This window comes from Papilio machaon, chromosome 23 (genome assembly GCF_912999745.1).
Source record: "Papilio machaon chromosome 23, ilPapMach1.1, whole genome shotgun sequence".
Classification (NCBI taxonomy): domain Eukaryota; kingdom Metazoa; phylum Arthropoda; class Insecta; order Lepidoptera; family Papilionidae; genus Papilio; species Papilio machaon.
This window is the reverse complement of record NC_060008.1, coordinates 3,257,601-3,277,857: the sequence shown is the minus strand read 5'-3', so window position 1 is coordinate 3,277,857 and position 20,257 is coordinate 3,257,601. Positions and strand designations below refer to the sequence as shown.

At 33.0% G+C, this 20,257-nt stretch overlaps 1 protein-coding gene across 16 annotated transcripts in view; it reads left to right on the top strand.

Moving 5' to 3' along the window:
* LOC106708969 (twitchin) overlaps positions 1-20,257 on the top strand; it is a 90,821-nt gene that overhangs the window by 19,508 nt on the left and 51,056 nt on the right. For 10 of the 16 annotated variants that reach the window (XM_045683738.1, XM_045683737.1, XM_045683735.1 and 7 more), the window contains 33 exons: positions 56-169; positions 261-335; positions 580-696; positions 1,156-1,263; positions 1,523-1,573; positions 1,968-2,000; positions 2,286-2,348; positions 2,810-2,902; positions 3,469-3,519; positions 3,735-3,836; positions 3,913-4,005; positions 4,073-4,186; positions 4,509-4,667; positions 4,773-4,835; positions 4,914-4,994; positions 5,085-5,168; positions 5,245-5,337; positions 5,737-5,802; positions 6,742-6,918; positions 7,001-7,249; positions 8,504-8,545; positions 9,425-9,457; positions 13,080-13,224; positions 13,932-14,168; positions 14,376-14,512; positions 17,790-17,915; positions 18,001-18,430; positions 18,516-18,621; positions 18,695-18,855; positions 18,932-19,070; positions 19,343-19,557; positions 19,644-19,975; positions 20,056-20,239. In XM_045683738.1, coding sequence (XP_045539694.1) covers positions 56-169; positions 261-335; positions 580-696; positions 1,156-1,263; positions 1,523-1,573; positions 1,968-2,000; positions 2,286-2,348; positions 2,810-2,902; positions 3,469-3,519; positions 3,735-3,836; positions 3,913-4,005; positions 4,073-4,186; positions 4,509-4,667; positions 4,773-4,835; positions 4,914-4,994; positions 5,085-5,168; positions 5,245-5,337; positions 5,737-5,802; positions 6,742-6,918; positions 7,001-7,249; positions 8,504-8,545; positions 9,425-9,457; positions 13,080-13,224; positions 13,932-14,168; positions 14,376-14,512; positions 17,790-17,915; positions 18,001-18,430; positions 18,516-18,621; positions 18,695-18,855; positions 18,932-19,070; positions 19,343-19,557; positions 19,644-19,975; positions 20,056-20,239 — 4,273 coding nt within the window. The remainder of the gene's footprint in view (positions 1-55; positions 170-260; positions 336-579; positions 697-1,155; positions 1,264-1,522; positions 1,574-1,967; positions 2,001-2,285; positions 2,349-2,809; positions 2,903-3,468; positions 3,520-3,734; positions 3,837-3,912; positions 4,006-4,072; positions 4,187-4,508; positions 4,668-4,772; positions 4,836-4,913; positions 4,995-5,084; positions 5,169-5,244; positions 5,338-5,736; positions 5,803-6,741; positions 6,919-7,000; positions 7,250-8,503; positions 8,546-9,424; positions 9,458-13,079; positions 13,225-13,931; positions 14,169-14,375; positions 14,513-17,789; positions 17,916-18,000; positions 18,431-18,515; positions 18,622-18,694; positions 18,856-18,931; positions 19,071-19,342; positions 19,558-19,643; positions 19,976-20,055; positions 20,240-20,257) is intronic. The other 6 variants (XM_045683724.1, XM_045683736.1, XM_045683728.1 and 3 more) reach the window with 6 other exon arrangements.

The following is a 20,257-nucleotide window of genomic DNA, read 5'->3' as shown; positions in this document are numbered from 1 at the left end:
CTTTGTACGACACTGCAGCACTATCTAACATTTCTGTATATAATTTCGGGGTCAGGGTGAAGACACAGAGGAGTCTGTTAGTCTCACCAAGCCTCGCACTAAGACAAGCACCACTGCTCCGGAGGATGCATCTCTTACGCACAAGACACCAGCTAAGAAAGAGCCAACGGTACTGCCTCTTTTTCAATTTTTAATTATCTCAACCAATCTCAAGTTATTCATTCGAAAAGTATCATAAAATAACGATTTAATTAATTTAGGAGGGAACTGAAGCGGCAGCACTAAAAGTTAAAAAGCCAGCTGTTGTCAAGAAAGGAGTCAAAGATGACAAAGAGGTAGAATATTAAATCAAATTTCTGTCCCTAAGAGCGTATTTACAAGGAGTATAGAAATTAAAAGATTTTAATATGGTTGAGATACTTAAAGAAGTACACTAACGAATCTCTTTACGCATGTCTTCTAATATCACATTTTGAACACTGCACCACCAATCTAACTCGGTAGAACCTGCATTAATTATAATCAATTACGCTTTGAATAATGTAGACATCCGATATTAAACTTATTTTGATTATTTAGGAGCCTTTGGCAATTCAAGGAGGCAAATTCGAAATACCAAAACTTAAGAAAACCGTTAAGAAAACTACAGACAAACCTAAACAAGCAACACATAGTGAACAGGAAATACACGATGGGGTAAACACTACTTAGTACTTTGAGTATGAAAATATAATGTCAATTTCTTCTGTACTTGTATCTACAAACTTCAATCTTTTGTACATACTTTGTATGTTTAAAATACTACTGTACACGCACTACAAACACTTGAATACACTTTTCTTTTTCTAAATGTTCACACACTGCACACACATTCTTAGCTTACACAACATATTCGTAATGTCGATTGCCTCAAATGTTATTTCGTTTTTTCTTTAAAATCTGTGGGCTTACAATGTTTTGGTCGTCGCAAGTCAAGTCGCATGCTCTTTTCTATTGTCTTTTTTTCGCAGATGTGGTACGTATATGTCTTTTATCTATTATTTTCTCTACAAAGCCTTATCATATTAAAAAAAAACTCCATCTTTCCAGCTTGGATAACTAATGATGGTGGAATGGTCTATGTTCAACCAATTAATGGTTTTATTAATTTTCCAGTATGAGCTTGACTTTGTTGACGACTACGAGCGACCGGTATTGGAGAAATACGAAAAGATTTCTCCCACGCCTACAGTCAAGGAGAAGAAAGAAAAAGAACAAAAAACGGTGAGTTTTTGAACTACAAATTTAACTTATTATACTTGTAAGATTATTTCTTAAGTTTATTTATTTATTTATTTATTTATTTATTTATTTACAATACAATGATAACCTAAAATAGAACTATGTCCCACAAAATTATATAAAATAATTTGACTGTGGGATCAAAAATTTAATTTAAATTTAAATTAATATAAAATAAAATTAGATAAATATGATAATTAAAATTAAAATAAATTTTAAATAAAAAAACATATTAAAACAGGTGACAATGGTAGCTCAGGCACAACATCAAGCACAATATCTCGAAGTAAAGGTAGAAAGCAAAGAAAGACATTCACTTAGTGTGTCCCTACATACAAAACATCTTTAAATATGGGTATTTAAGAAATTTATACATCAAAATTATAGTACTTACCAATGTACTTATCTTATTTAAAGATGTTTGAACCCTATGCTCGATTCCATTTCGGTTGTCCTGTGAAAATGGATTTTCTTGACAAACCAATAAAGCAATGATGCCAATGTAAATAATCATAAAACTTTTAACGGTACAACAATGTATTATTTGACTCCATTTTGTTCAATTCCAAAGTGATTAACAAATTCATACGAATTGTTCCTAAAAATTTTTTGAACGGCACGATTATGTTTTTTCTTCAACCATGATTCAATAACTTAATTATAATTATTTTTCGGTTTTTTTTTAGACTGAAAGCAGAAGAACTTCGATGCAATCAGAGGTAAATACATCTATATATATAAAAGAAAGTCGTGTTAGTTACACTATTTATAACTCAAGATCGGTCGAACTGATTTAGCTGAAAATTGATGGGAGGTAGCTTAGAACTAGGAGACGGACATATGAACTTTTTTATCTTGTGTGCATTTTTTTTATTCCGCGCGGACGGAGTCGCGGGTAAAAGCTAGTTTTAAATAATATTAGTAATCTTTTGTTATTGTAAAAAGCTAAAAACAAAAGAAAATCGAAATTAAAATTTCCATTAAATATTAACTGTGTTTAATAGATGAAAGAAGAAATCAAAACCGAAAGCCGTAGAAGTTCAATCATTGAAAACAAAGCACTTAAGGTAAGTTTTACAAAAACTTGGTTAAAAAGATTTTAGCTAAATATGATTCCTGTGATACGATAAAAGTACTAGTTTAGATTAAAAAGGGATAAAATACAGATAATGTAAATTTAATAATAATAAATAATAAAGATTCTTTAATGCATACTTAAAATATTACAGCATCAGTATCGCCTTGGCTCTGTAACTAGGTTCACCTGTATTTAAGGAGCCAATGACTTCCCTTTCTATTGCATCATACAAAATACAAGAGTATGAGTACAAATGTAGCAATTGAAGTGGAAATTAAATTAATTTAAAGTCATTAATTAGAAGAAAAAAAATTGAGATTTTTTTAATAATTATTAAAAGATGTTGTAAATACTCCTAGTAATTTGAGTCCTATGTAACAAGAAGGCACATTCTTCATGTCTTACTTATTTCATTTGCAATGAGATAAATAAAATACACTTTTATAACAGCTTACAAAAGAAACGGCTGAAAGTAGAAAGTCATCGATTTCTTCAATATCTGAACAGCAACAAGTATCCACTGTACGAAAGGGATCGCTCAAGGTAATTAATAGAATATTTTTTTTTATTAACGATAATAAATACTACACGGGCACAAAAACATGAGACTTGAGAAGACGCAATATTGCTATTTCAAACTTACGCTTTTCTTATGTCTACTTTTTAGTCTATAATCTAAAATATGGAATAAATTTCCAGAAACCAGAAATTGTGTCACGATACTAAGGTCGCATTTTATTGTGCCTAGTGCACTATAATACTATAGGCAAAAAAAAAACTATAGTAAAGCTATAGTTTGAATTAGGTTTTTTAAAACCTGTTTAGCAAATTTCGCTTGCGAGCATCGCGCATACCCTTTAGCCAAATCCAAGTTTTTTACACTTAGAACTTATTGAAACATTAGTGCTAACTTAATTTTAAGATTTTATTCGTGAAAATAAACCGTTTTCGCTTACTTTAAAATTTTTATGTAGTACATAACTTGAATTTAGAGATTTTTTAAATTTATTTTTATTAGTTTAGCTGCCGTTTTGTTTGATGCTTTTGGTTCCACTATTGACAGTAAAATTACAGAGCGTGAATATATTTTTCCTGCTTTATGCTTTTAGACCGCCGTAAGAGAATCTGAAGTAAATGAATTAGAGCAAATAAAATTAAAGGTAAGATCGCTTATTAGATTTTGAGCATGCATAAGAAACCTGAAAGAAAAAACTGTGAATAAGTTATGTAAATACACGAACAAATTTATAATTGTGATGTTATATCTGTATATATTTGCGTGTCCTGTAAATAACAATCTTGTCAATAATATTAAATCTTACTATAAACATATTCGTCAAAAGAGGTATAAAAGATCCTTATTTTTGAAAAATAGGACGACACTACTAAAGGCAAGCCAGAAGAAAAACCTGACGAACACACAGAACACAAAACAGAAACACCATTCCCATGGCGAAAACCAAAACAAAACACAGAGGTATACGAACATATACAATTACACACATATAAAACACCATTGCCCCATCACACTAACACTAATTACCTTTTGTTAGGAAACAAATGATAAATCAACACCAAAACGCAGTGTTAGCTTAGACCAACCAAGAAAATCGTCCTTCCCCTGGCGACGATCAAGTAAAGGAGAGGTAATTCACTTACAAAATGTACAATATAGACTGCAGTACATTTACTAAATAAATATGCTTCAAACAGGACGGTGAGGATGACACAGAAACAGAAACAAACACAACACAAACAAAAAGAACATTACACAAAACACCAGAAGAACCTACACCCACTACACGGCGTACTTCTAAACACGATGAGGTATACTTGTGAAACTACATTCATGATTGATCGTTCAATATTTTATTTAAATAGTAAACTATTAGTATAGGATACAATTGACAAAAAACCAGATACGCACAATAAAACAGATAAAACTGATTCAATAGAAACTTATTACCCATGGCGATGAGACGTCGTAACTTTAAGAAAGAAGTATAAAAGTTAATTAATTCATGTTTTAGTATTCTAATTAACAGTTTAATTATCTAAAATATCTCTATTTTAAATATTAAAAAGATTAATAGTCAACTTTCTTAAAATACTTTTTGTTGTAACTTTTAAAAATAATCGTTTCATACAGGATGCGATAGAGCCAACATCGCGTAAACCTACAGACATTTCATCCGGTCCTTTAGACAATGAAAATGGTGTAGATATACCAATTACTAATAAAAACCATGAATACATAAATAACGAAAAGGATACATACCCATGGCGCCGATCAAGTACCACAAAAGAGGTAGTCATTACTTTTTTTAAATTACTTATCTTTTACTAAAGATTTAACGTTTAAATTCGAATATTAGGCGTCAACATACTAAAAAGACGTATAAATTTTGTTTAGAAAACAGAAACACCTGAGCGCAAAGAATCAATTCCAAATTCAGAGACCAGTGAAAAAGTTGAGGTACACAACATTTTTAAGTTGCTATAAAATACTCTTTTATGTCTTTACGAATAATTAAAAATTGTTAAAACTTGTCAGGTCGCTGATATTAACAAAGATAAAATACCAAATAAACCAACAGAACCGTCTTACCCTTGGAGGAAACAGACAAACAAGGAGGTAAACAATTGATAATTATTAAAATACAACTCTAATAATTTTAAAAACCAAGTTTAAAAAAATCTTTATCTTTACTTATTTCGTCATTAGGTTCCAATATTTATCACACCTGACGATGACACAAAGCATAACGCAGTATCTTTTTCATGGAACGTTATTCCCGAAATACCACAGGTACACATGCACAATACTTTTACACGTAAAAAATATTTACACTTTACAATACAGCTAATACTAATTCAAATACCAGGCAGAACAAACGCCAGAATTGGAAGACAAATTCAAGCCAACACTACTCGACATACGTGACACTGTACCATGGAGAAGGGCTAAATCTCCTCAGGTACACACAAACCTACTTTATAAAATGTATAATCAGCACCCAATCAGAATAGGATTTATCTTTTTCTAAGTTTGTAAAAATAGACACTGTTGTAAAAATAGTTAGCAGAAGACAAACAATTTATACGTTCTATTTCACCGTCTTTGTAAGATGTAATTTTGACTACTTTTTCTCTGTGCTATTAGGCTACCTATTATGATTGCGCGCTGACTACATCACTCAAAACGTTTTAAACTTTCACACCAACTCTTATACTATTACACTATACTCACATCGACCTTACTCAGTATAATACACATTAAACTCTCATAACTCTAAATACTTTTAGCAGAATAAAAATAATTTAACATTATTGATACCTAAACAATTGTATGGTCATTCATATCGTATCTTCTATAGGCTGAAGACAAGGAACAGAGCAAGCCGACATTAGAAACACCACCTAGCAGCACTCCGTCTGATGAGGTAGATTGGCCTCAAAGTAGTATTAGCAACAAAACTAAAAAGAAATTCACAACATTTTACAAATTGCACCAAAGCACCAAAATTTGCACAAAGTTTAAATTGCACAGATTTTATATCTGCACAATTGGTATTTAGAACAGCACACGTATTTAGATAACACAAGTAGATAGTATAACTTATTTAAATTATATATTGTAGGTTTAACTTTGTTTAATTCTATGATTTAATTCAATTGTATGAATTAAAAGGATACGTAAGTATGAAACTAACTATTAACATATATGTTATTATGTCAGCAATACCTGCATCTATTTTACTCTTTAAATAAATGTTGTTTTTTAAATTTCCTGCCTTAGCTTTTGCTTCTAACATCTTTCACTAGTTTAAAATGTTTGTATTATTTCTCACGATTTTCATAGGATTGGTGGTAAGTTAATTGTTACATTATATATTTATATTTAGTAAATTTTAAGCCACTTTGTTGTTTCAATAAAGAATTTAAATTAAAGTGACAACATTCCTTCCCCTCATTTTCAAGAGCGGATTTGGTAGTTCCCATGGGTAACAGGTATTTAACAGTGGTAGATCAATAAAGAACGACAATATTTGTTGGGTGCACTAATGGGTCGGGTTGACCGGTGCAATATCGTTTATGCTGATGAGTGTGTGCCGGAAGCCTAATTTTAGTCCTCGTTCCCTTCCCCCTAATCTTATAAGTATAGAAGAGTTGATTTTGCTAAGGAGGGAACGCATAGGAAGGGGAAATATCCTCTTTCTGTGCGTCCCCTCCTCCGTTGATTATAGGTAGACATCTGCAATTGCGGACATCTATGGGCATCGTTCGCTTTGCTATTTCGGCGAATGCAGATAGCCGCGTGCTAGTTTGCCGCATTATAGTACAAAAAGATTTTTGCAGAACGCTTATTATTTTACTTACAGAAAGTGGCAGCGAAGGAAGAAAAGGTAGAGGCAGAAGTCAAAAAGGCTAAAGCTACAACGTTAAAGAAGAAGGCAGAAGATTTGCCAGAAATCCCAGACTATGAAAGGCCAGAACTTGAGAAATACGAAAAGATTTCACCTACTCCCACAACCAGGGAGAAGCCCGAAAAGGATAAGGTGTGATAAAAAACCTTATAAATAAAATAGGACATTCTTGCAAATTGTATAATCAACACAATGTCTGTTTTTTTATTAATAGCCGGCAGATAAACCGAAAATCGCAGAAGTCAAAGCTCCTGAAGAACCACCAGCACCAGCTGCTCCTAAAATTAAGGAGCCTGAAGAGAAGCCAGCCGCACCTAAAATTGAAGTGGTACGCGAAAAATCACCAAAACCGGAAATGCCCAGGAAACCCTCCCTGTCACCCGCTCCACCCGGAAGACGTGGCTCGCTCATTCCTCCCCCGGAGGAAATGGGAAGACGTCCTTCTCTCATCATCAGCGACGAGGTATGCATTATATTTTTCAGTAAATTGTGTTTAATGAAACATTTTAATTTCCCTTTTTACAAAATTAAATCTTTAGCTACCTTAAAAATGTACATCGTCACTTTTCTAAAGGTATGAATAAGTAGCTATTCTTAATTATGACATACAATTTAGAATAGTACGGTTTATTGTTTTGTACAAAAGTCAAAAGCATACCGCCATTTCAAATTCATTTTTTATTCAAGTTAATCTTTGTAATTTGTATAAAATCGTAATTAATTTTGATTTTTGTACTAAGCAAAACAATTTTGAGCCCCTTTTGTAGTGTAGTATCCTACTCTCTCAAGCCGAACCCGTAACCTTAGACACCTTTGGTTATTTCCTTTGAATTACGCCAATAATCAGCAATTTCCACGACACAGCTTTGAGTTAAACTTCGTTCGCTTGATTAGTGTCGAAAAGGTTAGTTGATTTATACGGATTTTAAAATAGTAGTGTCCTACACTCCCCGCTTTTAGATCTTAGCATTCACGAGTTTCACAATATACACTGATACAACGATAGACAGCGTTTCTGTAGATATTAAGATCGTACAAAACATAATCCACAGGAGAATAGAAAACTAAGACCTGGTGAGGTGATCGAAGACAAGAAGGTAAAAGCAAAATTGCTAAGAATATTACGTGAATGCTATACGTTAAAAATAACGCCGTGATGAGGATTTAACTATAATTGTCAACGAAATTTTAATGCATCTGACGCGGTTAAAAACAACTCATGTCTTGGTAAATTTGGATAATCACATATTTTAGACAGATTTCACACACACGTAATTATTTCATACAATTTGAAACTTTAATAAATATATCCTATGTATGTGACTATCCATTTTATCTTCTAGTTACAATACTTTTACTCGTACAAAGCACAATGCTAAATTGCACACACTTTTGAGGTTCAGAGCACAAAATAAACTGCACAGCTTGTAAGCACGAATGCACACAATAACGGCCACATAGGTTGAACATGTATTTCTATGCAGGATCTATTGCAGACATTAACTACAGCGCAACTTGTATGGGAGAAAGCTAACAAAAATTAACAAGAAGATTACGCAACCCGTAACGTAATAACTCATGCACTAGCTGTTGAGGTCGAGCACCAAATAATGATTCTGAGGTGTTAGTTTAGGCAGGTCACTCAGGTTCGGCATCAGAGAATTAGGTAGGCACAACCACGTCTTAGGGGGTTATTATCAATATTTTTTAACAACAGGTCACGAAATTACGTCCTGGAGAAGTTTTAGACGAGAAAAAGGTGAGATCGTTTGGGTCTAATCAGTTTTAGGTGGACGCTGCTCGCTTTTGCAAAGCATTTTGTTTAATTTTTATTTTTCTATACTTCAATTTCACCCATGTTGTATATCTCTACGGACTCTTTATTGTTATGTCGTTATGCACAACTCAATACACAACTTTACAATTGAATTCTTAACTTCTCACGAATGAAAAACAATAATGACAATTTTAAAGAACAATTAATTTCCATTATCTTGTTCTTTCTCGTTGATCTTTCCTATCTTAGATACATCTTGATTCTTTTCTATAGTATGATACATTTCTTCTAGTTTGTTCTTTTTATACTGTTTTTCAATAAACCCCTGATCGTCGTCTTCACAAGCCGCTTTGCAGACCAGCGGTATTCTCTATAATACCAAGATCGCTAATGCAAGTTAATACAACTTCTTACATATAAGAGATCCCGGACATTACACGGCTCTCTTTTGAACATTGCTTTTTTAGTTTATTTACTAAAACAGCTTCTGTTTTCGTTTCGAATTTCCAATAACGACAGATTTAGTATTTATTAACTTTCCGCTAATGTAGTGAAATAATATTAGAATGCTGCATCTATTAAAAATTAATCTTAAAACTTACAAATTGAAGTTAAATAAAATAAAAAAATCACCAATAATTTATCACTGGACAAACATTTTTGACAACAAATGATATAATTTCATGATTACATTAAAACCATTTCAACTAATAGGGACAATTTTCATAAACATGGCGGCAACAATTTGATTCACATTTAACACGACATAAATACACATTTGTACAGAGCACATCTTAGTTTAAGCGCACAAAATTAACAGAGAATGCCTTACTAAAATAATTATTTTTTTCCCCAAAAAAGAAACGCGGCAGGCCGGGTGAACTATCGGACGAGGTACAAAATGTGTGAAAGATATATGTTTAGAAATTATATGTCATAGAAAAAAAACTTTTAGATACGTGGCTAACATAGTTTTTTTTTTCAAAAGTGATTAATTTTGTATTTTTTTATGTTAAAGCCGATTTTAAAAGATACCAATTATAGAAAGGTGAGCAAAACCCGAAATAATTGGTTTAAATATATGTCACTCGATGTCCAATTGAATAATATTCGTTCTCACTATCTTCATTTTACGTGTATAATAGATAAGAAGTACATACAATCTAGAGCGACTAACACCTTGTCATTCTAACTCCTGACGTCGTTAAAAATTTAACCACAACACAATACTAGAGCTACCATGACATAAGAGATTGTTTTGAATTAATTTTTCGATTTGTTGGTCGACATATTGTAAATATTAGCTATTGAACCTACCTTTTATGTTATGACACTTTAAATATTGTGAAAAAAGTGCATAATAACGGAGCAAATGATAGTAAACTTTACAGTCCGTTAAAATTAAGTTGCTTAATCCACGCAATAAATAACTGTTCTGCTTTTAATGTAATAAATCACATAACTAGAACTCCGTATGCATCCGTACTTATAATTATAGCATGATCCTATTAACATAACAACTGTAATATAGATCGTCCAAATATTATTAATTTATTGTATTTTAAATACTAACACCCAAGATGCCGCAAAACGTTATTTTTGGATGGAAACCCTTCGCGAAAACAAAATTCCAACTTCAATGAATGTTTTGAAAATAATTCGAAATATAGTCGAACATAAAAATTTAAGAAAAACTAGACTTACTAGTAACTTTTTTGACATTTATTTTAAGTTCCTGTCGTCTTCTCAGCCAGAAGTACGGTCAGACTATTCTGATGATTGATAATAATTATTATAGATACAGCTGTAAAGGTAGGCCAAGAGCGGATTCAAGGTGAACTCAAAATGCATCCTTTACAATCGCTATTTGGCATCTTGACTGAGTTATGTTCAGTACATCGCATTGTTAAAAAGATATTAATCTTTTCAAAACTCACTTGTCACTTTTGAATATTATCTTCACCTATATGTGATCTGCGGATTTTATGTGAAATCATTTAGTAGGCCAAAGTGCATTTCTTATAGTTCCTACATCAATATTGCAAAATAACGCATTCGTAAAAATAATTTAACGAATCTTATTATGGTCTATATTTCAACGTTTAGTCGGACAATTTATCTATTGGGTTTTAGTAAATATTAGATTTCGAGTACAAAAACAACAACCATTTTTATAGTGTAATATGTCGACTGTTGATTCATGCAACGTTAGCCAACAAATCAATACAATTTAAGGTCGATATAAATACAAGATCGCTACGCTGACAAATTTAGACACAAATATTTCAATGACAACAACAGAATTAAACATGTTATTATTAAAAACAAGGCACGCCCCACAAATAGATTGTTTGGGAAGAGTGATTGATAGACACATTTATGGATGAGGGACGAGAATATACTGTATGGAGCTAGCGTGGGACGACAGCTGACCAAAGTATAGCAGCCGATACGACCATATCCAAAAAACACTTGGCATGTCTAACGCCGCTCTCATGGTCAGAATAATTCACGATCAATACGAGATAGTAACAAACTCTATATGGCTGTACATTTAGCAATAACTTAAGCATTTCAAATCAAAGAGTTTTCTTTATAACATTTGCATTATGAGAAATCTAAAAGAATTATCGTTAATGAATAAACTAATTACTATTGGCAGACATACCGTAGTTTTTTAATTTGTTTTGAATTACCATTCAATAGTAATTTAAATGTAAAAATTATGTACAAAGTACTCGTATATTCATTAACAATATCGAGATTATTACAGCTATTTATTGCATTTATTTCATGATACTTGTGCCCGCGGCTTCGTCCGCGTGAAATAATGTTTTCGTTTAGCATTTTTAAGGCTTATTATTTTACTTAACCGACGTGCTATGCGTTGATGTATGGATGTAGACATAGAGAGAGGTGTGCCAGGACCGTGCCTAATGTAGGTTAGTAGACGATAGTAGGCGATACTTCCATACAAATTTTCATCCCCACATTGAACCCCTTACAACCCCTTTTTCTGCCTAAAAATGTAGCCTATGTCCTTCCTCAGGCTCTAGTCTATCTGTGTACCAAATTTAATTTAAATCGGTTCAGTAGTTTTGGCGTGAAAGCGAGACAGACAGACAGAGTTACTTTCGCATTTATAATATTAGTAAGGATTTAAAATAAAGAAGGTCAGTAAAACTACGAAACGGAAAGTTCAATAAACATTAATTTATTTGGAATATGTCAATGTCAAGAAAAACGAAAGATCACACAATCAAGAAGTCGTCAACAACAGATCAGACATCGAGTGGCGACAGCGTTTTGCACATATTAATACCGACATTCAAGTACACACCGAACGGATCGCTCACCTTAATCTGATAATTAATTGAATTGGTCCGTTGATTTGTGTTGAGCATAAATAGATGTCCGCTCCCCCCGCGTCCGGCGCACTCCGGACTATCTGTCCGCGACGCTCACCTCAGTCTTTTGACATTCGCGCCCATTTTTACACAACGATACTGATCGAACTGTCCCTAATCGAAACTTCTTCAAAGTTTATAATTTTTTTTTATAAAAAAATCGCAAATAGGGTGTAACACTTAAATTACCTTAATAAGCATTTATAGTTGAAAATTATTAAGTGGACATGAACGAAATAAATCTTGGACGGGAATGGAACACGAAATGTTCGTTACAAAAGTTTCCAATTTCGCAAACGGTATTTTTAATTATTTAACTGTGATAAGTGTCTGTGATTTAATGAACTCCGATTATTTATATTTTTCCGTTCGTTTTGTGGCATCTTTAACTTAATTTGTTAAAACCATGACAACTATAGTGAAAAAGCTTTCAATCACTACACTTAGTGTAGAACAAACGCTTGATGTGGTAAGTACTCTTTTGATTCAAGTTTTACAAATTGACGTAAGTTTATTAAAAGTTATTAAAGTTTTAAATTTTAATTTTTTCATTAATAAACTTTGTTGCAAATCTTTATCATCGAAATTTTAACATGTTTGGGTTCAATTTTAAATATATATATTTCTGTCTTAATTGTAAGATTTTATGTAACGTTTAAAAAGTGTACGGATATAATGAATTACAATCGTATTTATCGCTAAGCGCAGCGTTAGCACTTGCGCCATATATATCAGGAAGTCCAGATCTTCATTGTCAGGTCATTTGGCGAGCGTTCATGACGCACTGCATCTGTCATAACGTTACTTATGTCCCTTGTATTTAGTTACAGGGCTATTTTTCAATCTAAATTTAATCTTACAGCTTGTACAATTGAAGATTTAATGACTTTTAATATGCTCATGTCTGTTAAATGTTTTGCGGATGTCCTATTTAAAATTTTTGAGATTTGGAGGAATAACCCAAATGTTATTCAGTAAATACCTAATTAATATATGTCTGGACAATTTATCAACAAATATCATTACACATTTTAATGTCTTTTTAACTGTGATTAACACTGTAAAGTAAGAATCGTAGGACACATTTTAATACTGAATTAATTGTGTAGCGACGAAAATCGGGCGACTCGAGAAGACCATCAGTACAAGACTTGGAAGGTCTCATTAATAAACCTTCAACGCCACTGAGACCCACTGGCAATGAAGGCCCACCGGTCATCGTTGATGCTCCAGAGAGTAACTCCGCTGTCGAGGGTAAGATTCATATTAATCATTATTGCACAAATTCCTCCGACATGATAAATTATAGATTACTATTTCTAACAAAAAACTAATTATCCTACATCTACCTTTTGTCAACATATTAAAATGATACGGTCTATTGCTCATTTTTTGAGGCGGTGCCAAATGACGTTAGAAAAATTCCTACACCTGAAATCTCGGTTGTGATAAAATAACACAATTTAAAAGAAAATGAGATAAACCGCATCTGTAAAAAGAACATCAAAGTAGAGGAAATATATATGAACTCATTTAAACAACAATTTGTGAAATAATGTCTTCGTTATTGCTATAGATAAGGCAGCCAGAAACGTAAACGTACCCTCATAATCTTGTGAAAGCAAAAAATAAATGTGGTAGAGATAAAGATGTCACGTCTTACTATGATAAATTCAGATAACGATGGCTGCTATTAGGTACTCCAAATAGCACATTCAAGAATAAAATTATATGTCCGATGTTGCTTCGTTGCAAAATTAACCATGTTTTTCATCGCTACTTCTATGATTTAGTCGACAACTGATATTCTTTATTTTATAACAAATACTTGTAAACTTTTAATCTTTATTCTGAATTTATCATTTCGCGTCGTAAATACTGTTTGAAGTAATTGCATATTAACTAATAAAATTCCTATTCAAAGAACTGTACATTACAGTTATTATTTTTTCTGGGAACAGATCAAGTTGGTTACCTCTCCATACTGGTGGAGGGTACACCGCCGCCGACGTTTAAGTTCTACAAGGGAGTGACAGAAATTATCGAGGGAGGGCGTTTCAAGTACATTACAGAAGGAGACACGGGTCGCATCACACTGTGCATGAGAAAAGTAAAGCCCAACGATGAGGGTAAATACAAAGTTGTTGTCAGCAACATCCACGGCGAGGACTCTGCTGAAATGCAACTATATGTATCCGGTACGTTAGTTTTATTCTAAGCTTCTTACTAAACAACAGTTTCAACCTTTTATCAAAACTAATATGTTCAATGTCTTGTAATGAAACCTTCGAAGTTACAATTAGAAACACGCAAAATACTCAACACTGTTACATATTTGGTTATATTGTTGTGAAAACGTTATTACAATCTCATTAATGAGTTTTAATGATTAAATCTATTAATAGATGCCAGTGGTATGGACTTCAGAGCTTTACTCAAAAAGCGAAAATACCAAAAATGGGGTGAAAAGAATGAAGAACCCGATTGGGGCGACCTCAAAGAAGTTGAAAAACCAATTCCACCTCTAAAGAAAGTTGAAAAGGTAAGTCTTCTAGTATTACATGGATATCTTAATTTTAAGAAAACCAAAGGAATCATCAATGATGGTAAAATCGTAAAGCAAAGGTGGTGATATAAATTCTTAAATAAACATTAAAAATCAAGATCTGGCAGATCTTTTTTTCATTTTCCGAAATCTTTTAAAATATTAAGGAGAAAAACATCTGCTTGATCTTATTAAAATTGATTATAAATAGAAAGTTAAACTAAAACTGAAACATTTAAACTCTGCTAATTAAAATCTAATATTTATAATTCAATTTCGAACTTCAATTAGCCTTCGAATTAGGTCTTGGGTGTAACCTATCCAGTGCCTGATTTCAATGACTTGCACATGTTTCTACAGTGCAAATTCTCAGTTAAGTAATTAAAATAATTTAACGGCCGATTTGTTATGATGTAAGAATGCAAATAATGGCGAATTTATTATTTCTATGGTCAGTCATAAAAGTTTATGTAATGAACTGAATACAGTTAATTGTCAGTTCTGGACTGAAGATTCTTTATTCCTGGATTTAGAACATACGAAATGTCGAATAAATTTTATGAAGTAAAAATCGAATCATGTTACAAAATTGATCCTTAGGGATTAGAAACTGGTTACTTCGAAGACGACGGCTACATTGTGGTTGTCTCAGAAGGACTTGAGATATATAGATTCCCAGCGGATAGACGCAGAAACTCTTCAAACTGGTCCTGGGTTAAGGTCCTCGAAACAAAACATCATCATTCATTCCGCATTACAACTTTCAAACTTACAACTTTTATACCTTAACCTATTTTTATAATTATTGAAACCTCTTTGGTTGCACTTTTAAATCTTTTGAAATGACACAAATACGTTTTTGTGACAACGTCGATGTCAGATTAGTCAAAACAATATTTTGGCACAATAGTGATTTCTTGGATAACTCATCAAAAATGGCTGGATGGTTGTTTAAAAAAGTAATATATCACTTCAATGTTAGTATTCTCTCTTCTGTTATTAACTTTTAGTGTACATTTTAAATTAGTAGTACTTGTTGTACAAAGCTGAAATCTATACACACTACATACATAGCTTTTACTGACGAAATGGCTTGGTGTCATATTTTCAATTTTTAAGTAGGAAATATAAAGAGTGCGTCATCATGATTTATTATAAATTCTAGGGCATTTATCAAATAAGGAGACGTATGTCTCTTCCCGAAATAATACCCGATTGGCCCGCATTGTTGGAGGCTGTGAAATCAAAGGTTCGATAAAATGAAGAAATAAAAACGATACAAGACTTGTACTCTTTTAAAATTAATGAGACAAGTAATTTGTATATGTAATATTTTGTAAATTGCAGTAATAATAATAATTTTACTTTTGAATAATATTCTAAAAGGGTAAAAGATCTATTTTAAAACATGGAATGATAATAAATAAAACGATAAATAACAATTGAACTAAATTTGTCCTCTAAAGTTGACTTTATTTACGAAGTAACCTTTGTAAACAAGGCTTTGCCAAAAATCTTTGCATCGATATCTTGATATCGATAAATAACGTGTAAATGGAGTCAATTTAGAGCGATTTAAATAAAAATGGCTAAATAATGATTTTTTAAATAATATGCACAGTTTTTGTATCACCACCTCATTTCACTTTACTTTTTAACTTCATTTTAAGGGAATGTAAGTGGAATGAATTTGGTATAATATTTTTTGTCTCTTGCGTTGTTGTCCGTTTTGTTTACAGGTTTATCTGTGACGTCGGATTGAGGAGCTTCTGTCACGTCATTTTATTTTTCAAATATTATTTCTGTCCTCATTTTAACACGTTCACTGCCACCGACTCGCCTGGCGAGTTAATTTTTATATGAAAAAAGTCGTAGTGGCATAGAACGTGTTCAATCATTATTAATTTCTTCCGGTGCATCCGGTGATTGCCAGATTTTGGAATTTTTTATAATTTACTGCTGTGCTAATTTATAATTGAACTATTAATACATTTTGTAGATGATAGTTACATTTGTATTAGTTGAAATAGATTATTAAAATCTGATTTAGTAAGAAATTAGTGAGACTAAAATGAGTGAAGTCTTTAATGGGTTTTGCTACTAAAATTAGGATAGTAATTTTAGTGTAAATTAATCACTAATAAATACCAACACAAGTTGTCTATAAATTGTAGTGGGGAAAAAAGTTACTAAGAGTTATGGAAATTTTATAGAAATCGCATAGTAGACGGACATCTCTGGCAGAACTGATTCCGGATTGGCCGGTACTGCAAAAGTGCAAAAGAAAGGAGGTTTGCAACGAGCGTTTCTTCGTCTAAGACGACACAGTGCATTTCGTGTTGTATGCAAATTATTGTCGCACAGAAAAACATTTCACGAAACACGTCAACGTTTTGTCTAGAAAAAGTGGAAAATGCCTACTCCTAGCTAAATTAATGTCATTATAGCGATGAAGTATTAATGAAAAAAATTCATATCCTTACGAAGTTAGGAACAAAGATTAAAATTTTAAAAAGCACATACAGTATATCAAACAGATATGAGACGTATTTAATCAAAATTTGTTTCAAATAAAATATACTAGTAATAGTACAAGTAGTTACGCTTTTTTTATTTAATATTCCAGTAGGCTGAAGCTCTTTGTGAATATTACTGTTTATTACTCAAATAGAGGCATATTTTCCGCTTTATCTAGAAATATTTCTGGAGGAATTTACACTTGTTCCCTTGTATAAATAGCACAAAATTTTACCAAAACTTATTCTATAAGTCAGTACTGCAAATATTTTTTCAGCGCACGAACGACTATATTTTCAGTAGTAGCACAGCGCACAGGTCACAATGATGCACAGATAGTATATGAATGTATAAGAATTTAAATATAAGATGCCAAAAACGATGGAATTATGGCAAATTTTATTTCTGAATCAACATTTTCATCGTTTTTGGTTTATAATTCAACATTATATAGCATTTCAAATCAATCTTAGCACGTCACAATGAGGAAGTTTCAATTTTTGTACAGAAGCATGGGTTTTGAATTGAGGGGTGATCATGATGACGAATGGCTGATGTATCTAACGCCTCGGTACCTCACAATGATTTCACTGAATGTCATGCGTTTGAATTATCGTTGAGGTTAAAAATTGGGGTATTTTATCGTCAGCACAAGCAGCTTTTGGTCTGAAAAGCACATTTGTTTATCGCACACACCGATACGTTTATATTTATAGTTTATATAGTTTCATTAATTGGTCACGGGCATTGCTTTCAGAAACCTGAATCTTTCTTGAAGCCCCTTGTAGATCAATCCGCAAAGGAGGGTAAAGATAAGAAGGTGACCTTTGAAGCCATTTTCACTAAACCAAATGCTAAGCCTAAGTGGTTCTTCCGTAAGGATGTAAGTATCATCAACATTTAAACAATAGCAATTAAAAGTTTCTACACATCTAAACTTTTATATTAATTGCCTATTTGTTTTAAAGGAACTTTTCCCAGGATCTAAGTATAAGATGACAAATGAAGGCGACTCATACAAGTTGATCATCATGAATCCCAAAGTGGAAGATACGGGCAAGATCACAATTGAAATTGGTGGCGTGACAAGCACCGCCTTCTTGCAAGTGGACGAACCAGACCCAACATACAGCTTTACTAAACATTTGAAGAAAACACTTACTGGATACACAAAGCATGAAGTTGTTCTGGAATGTGCGGTGTCCAACAGCCTGGCTATCGTATCTTGGTGGAAAGGTGAAAAGAAATTGGAAGACAGTGATGAATTCCAGACATCTAAAGATCTATCAGGTGTATGCAGATTAGTTATAAAGGCAGCAAAATTAGAGGATGCTGGTAAATACATGTGCAAAATTGAAAAACAACCAGACAAGACTGAATGTGAAGTTAAGATTATCGGTAGGTTCACGGAACTTGATATTACTTTTTAAGTGACTTTCATATTTCTACCTATGTTTAAATCAATACAATATTTATATTACAGAATATCCTTACAAGTTCACCAAGGTACTTAAGTCGCAACAGGCTATTGAAAAAGATACCATCACCCTGCTTTGTGAACTTGACGATGCCATGGGTGATGTTAAATGGTTAGTCAAATATTTACTACATTAAGTACTAAAGTTGCAAAAACTTTGCTAACTTATCAAAAATATTTTTCAGGTTCAAGAACGACCAGCCACTGAAGGCTGACAAGCGTATCTCAATAGTCAAGGAGGGTCGTAAACGTAAAGTGGTTATCAAGGACGCAAAGGTCACTGATGCTGGTAACTTTAAATGCGTCAGTAATGCTGATGAGACAGCATGCGAATTGATCGTCAAATGTAAGATTTTTTCTATTTTATACTTTAACTGTCATTTTATTTGACTATTATTAATCTTTTACAAATCGTATTGCAGACTCGAATCGCTTCAACAAGAAGTTGAAGGATACCGAAGCAGTTGAAAGAGACAAGGTGGTGCTGGAGGTGGAATTGCAGGACCAGACTGCCGAGGCTGTTTGGTCCTTCAACGGTACACCCATTGTACCGGATGAGAGGTACGATTGAAACTATCTATATGCCGATGTTTAAGCCGTAAACGAAATATAACTAAACTAACTAGGGTGACGCAATGACCCGAAGTGGACCTTGGCCTCCGACAACAAGTCTCCTATTTTTCTGATCCCGCTCTTTTTTTTTAAATAATTGTATAATTTAAAAAACATACATACGAATTGGGAATCTCCTCCTTTTTTAAGCCGGTTAAAAAGTAATTCGATATGTTTCGAAATGTACATCTTTCAAATTCAAATAAACCTAATCTCAATAGGATCGAAATTAAGAACCTGGGTGGTGGAAAACATCAACTTATCTTCAATAAGCTAGAGATGGAAGATGACGGTGAAATCCTGTGCGAATCTGGAAAACTGACATCTTCGTGTAAGCTTACAGTTAAGAAGGGTGAATCGAAGCCATCTATCGAATGCCCAGATGAATTTAATGGACCCGCAGGACATCCCTTCGTTATTGAAGTGCCGTACAAAAGTAAGATTGTATACCATTCTTAAGAGATAATGCTAGGGATAAATATTTTTAAGTTAAACATTTGTAATAAAAATTGTCCTGTATAGTTTCAGGCACACGTCAAACTCCAATTGAGGCTAAACTATTCAAGGATGGTAAAGCTCTACCGGCTAAAGAAGTCGAGGTAGTTGTGGAACAAGAGAAAATTCTTTTCAAACTCAAAAAGCCAACTAGAGAAGGATCTGGTGGATACCAAATCAAACTATCCAACGCTCAGGGAGAAGATTCCAAGGATGTTACCATTATCATGCAGAGCGCGCCAACGCCACCACAAGACGTTGAGGTCTCGGAAGTGTTCCAGACTTCATGTGTCGTTGCATGGAAAGTCCCACAGGATGATGGTGGATCACCAATCGTCAAATATGTTATTGAACGACAGGTAAAAATCAAGATAATCTTATATTTATAAGCTAGGACTATCCGAAAACTTGTTTATTTATCTATTTTTAATTTTTATAGGATATGTCGCTAAAAGCTGGCTGGGACAACGTTGCCGAAGTGGCACACGGACAACCTACTAAATATAAGGTCGAAGATCTTGTCGCAAAGAAAACATACAAATTCAGAATTCGTGCCGTCAATAAGATTGGATCTAGTGAACCTGGACTCTTTGGCAAGCCTGTTCTTGCTAAGGATCCATGGGGTAAGTAAACTACAAGTA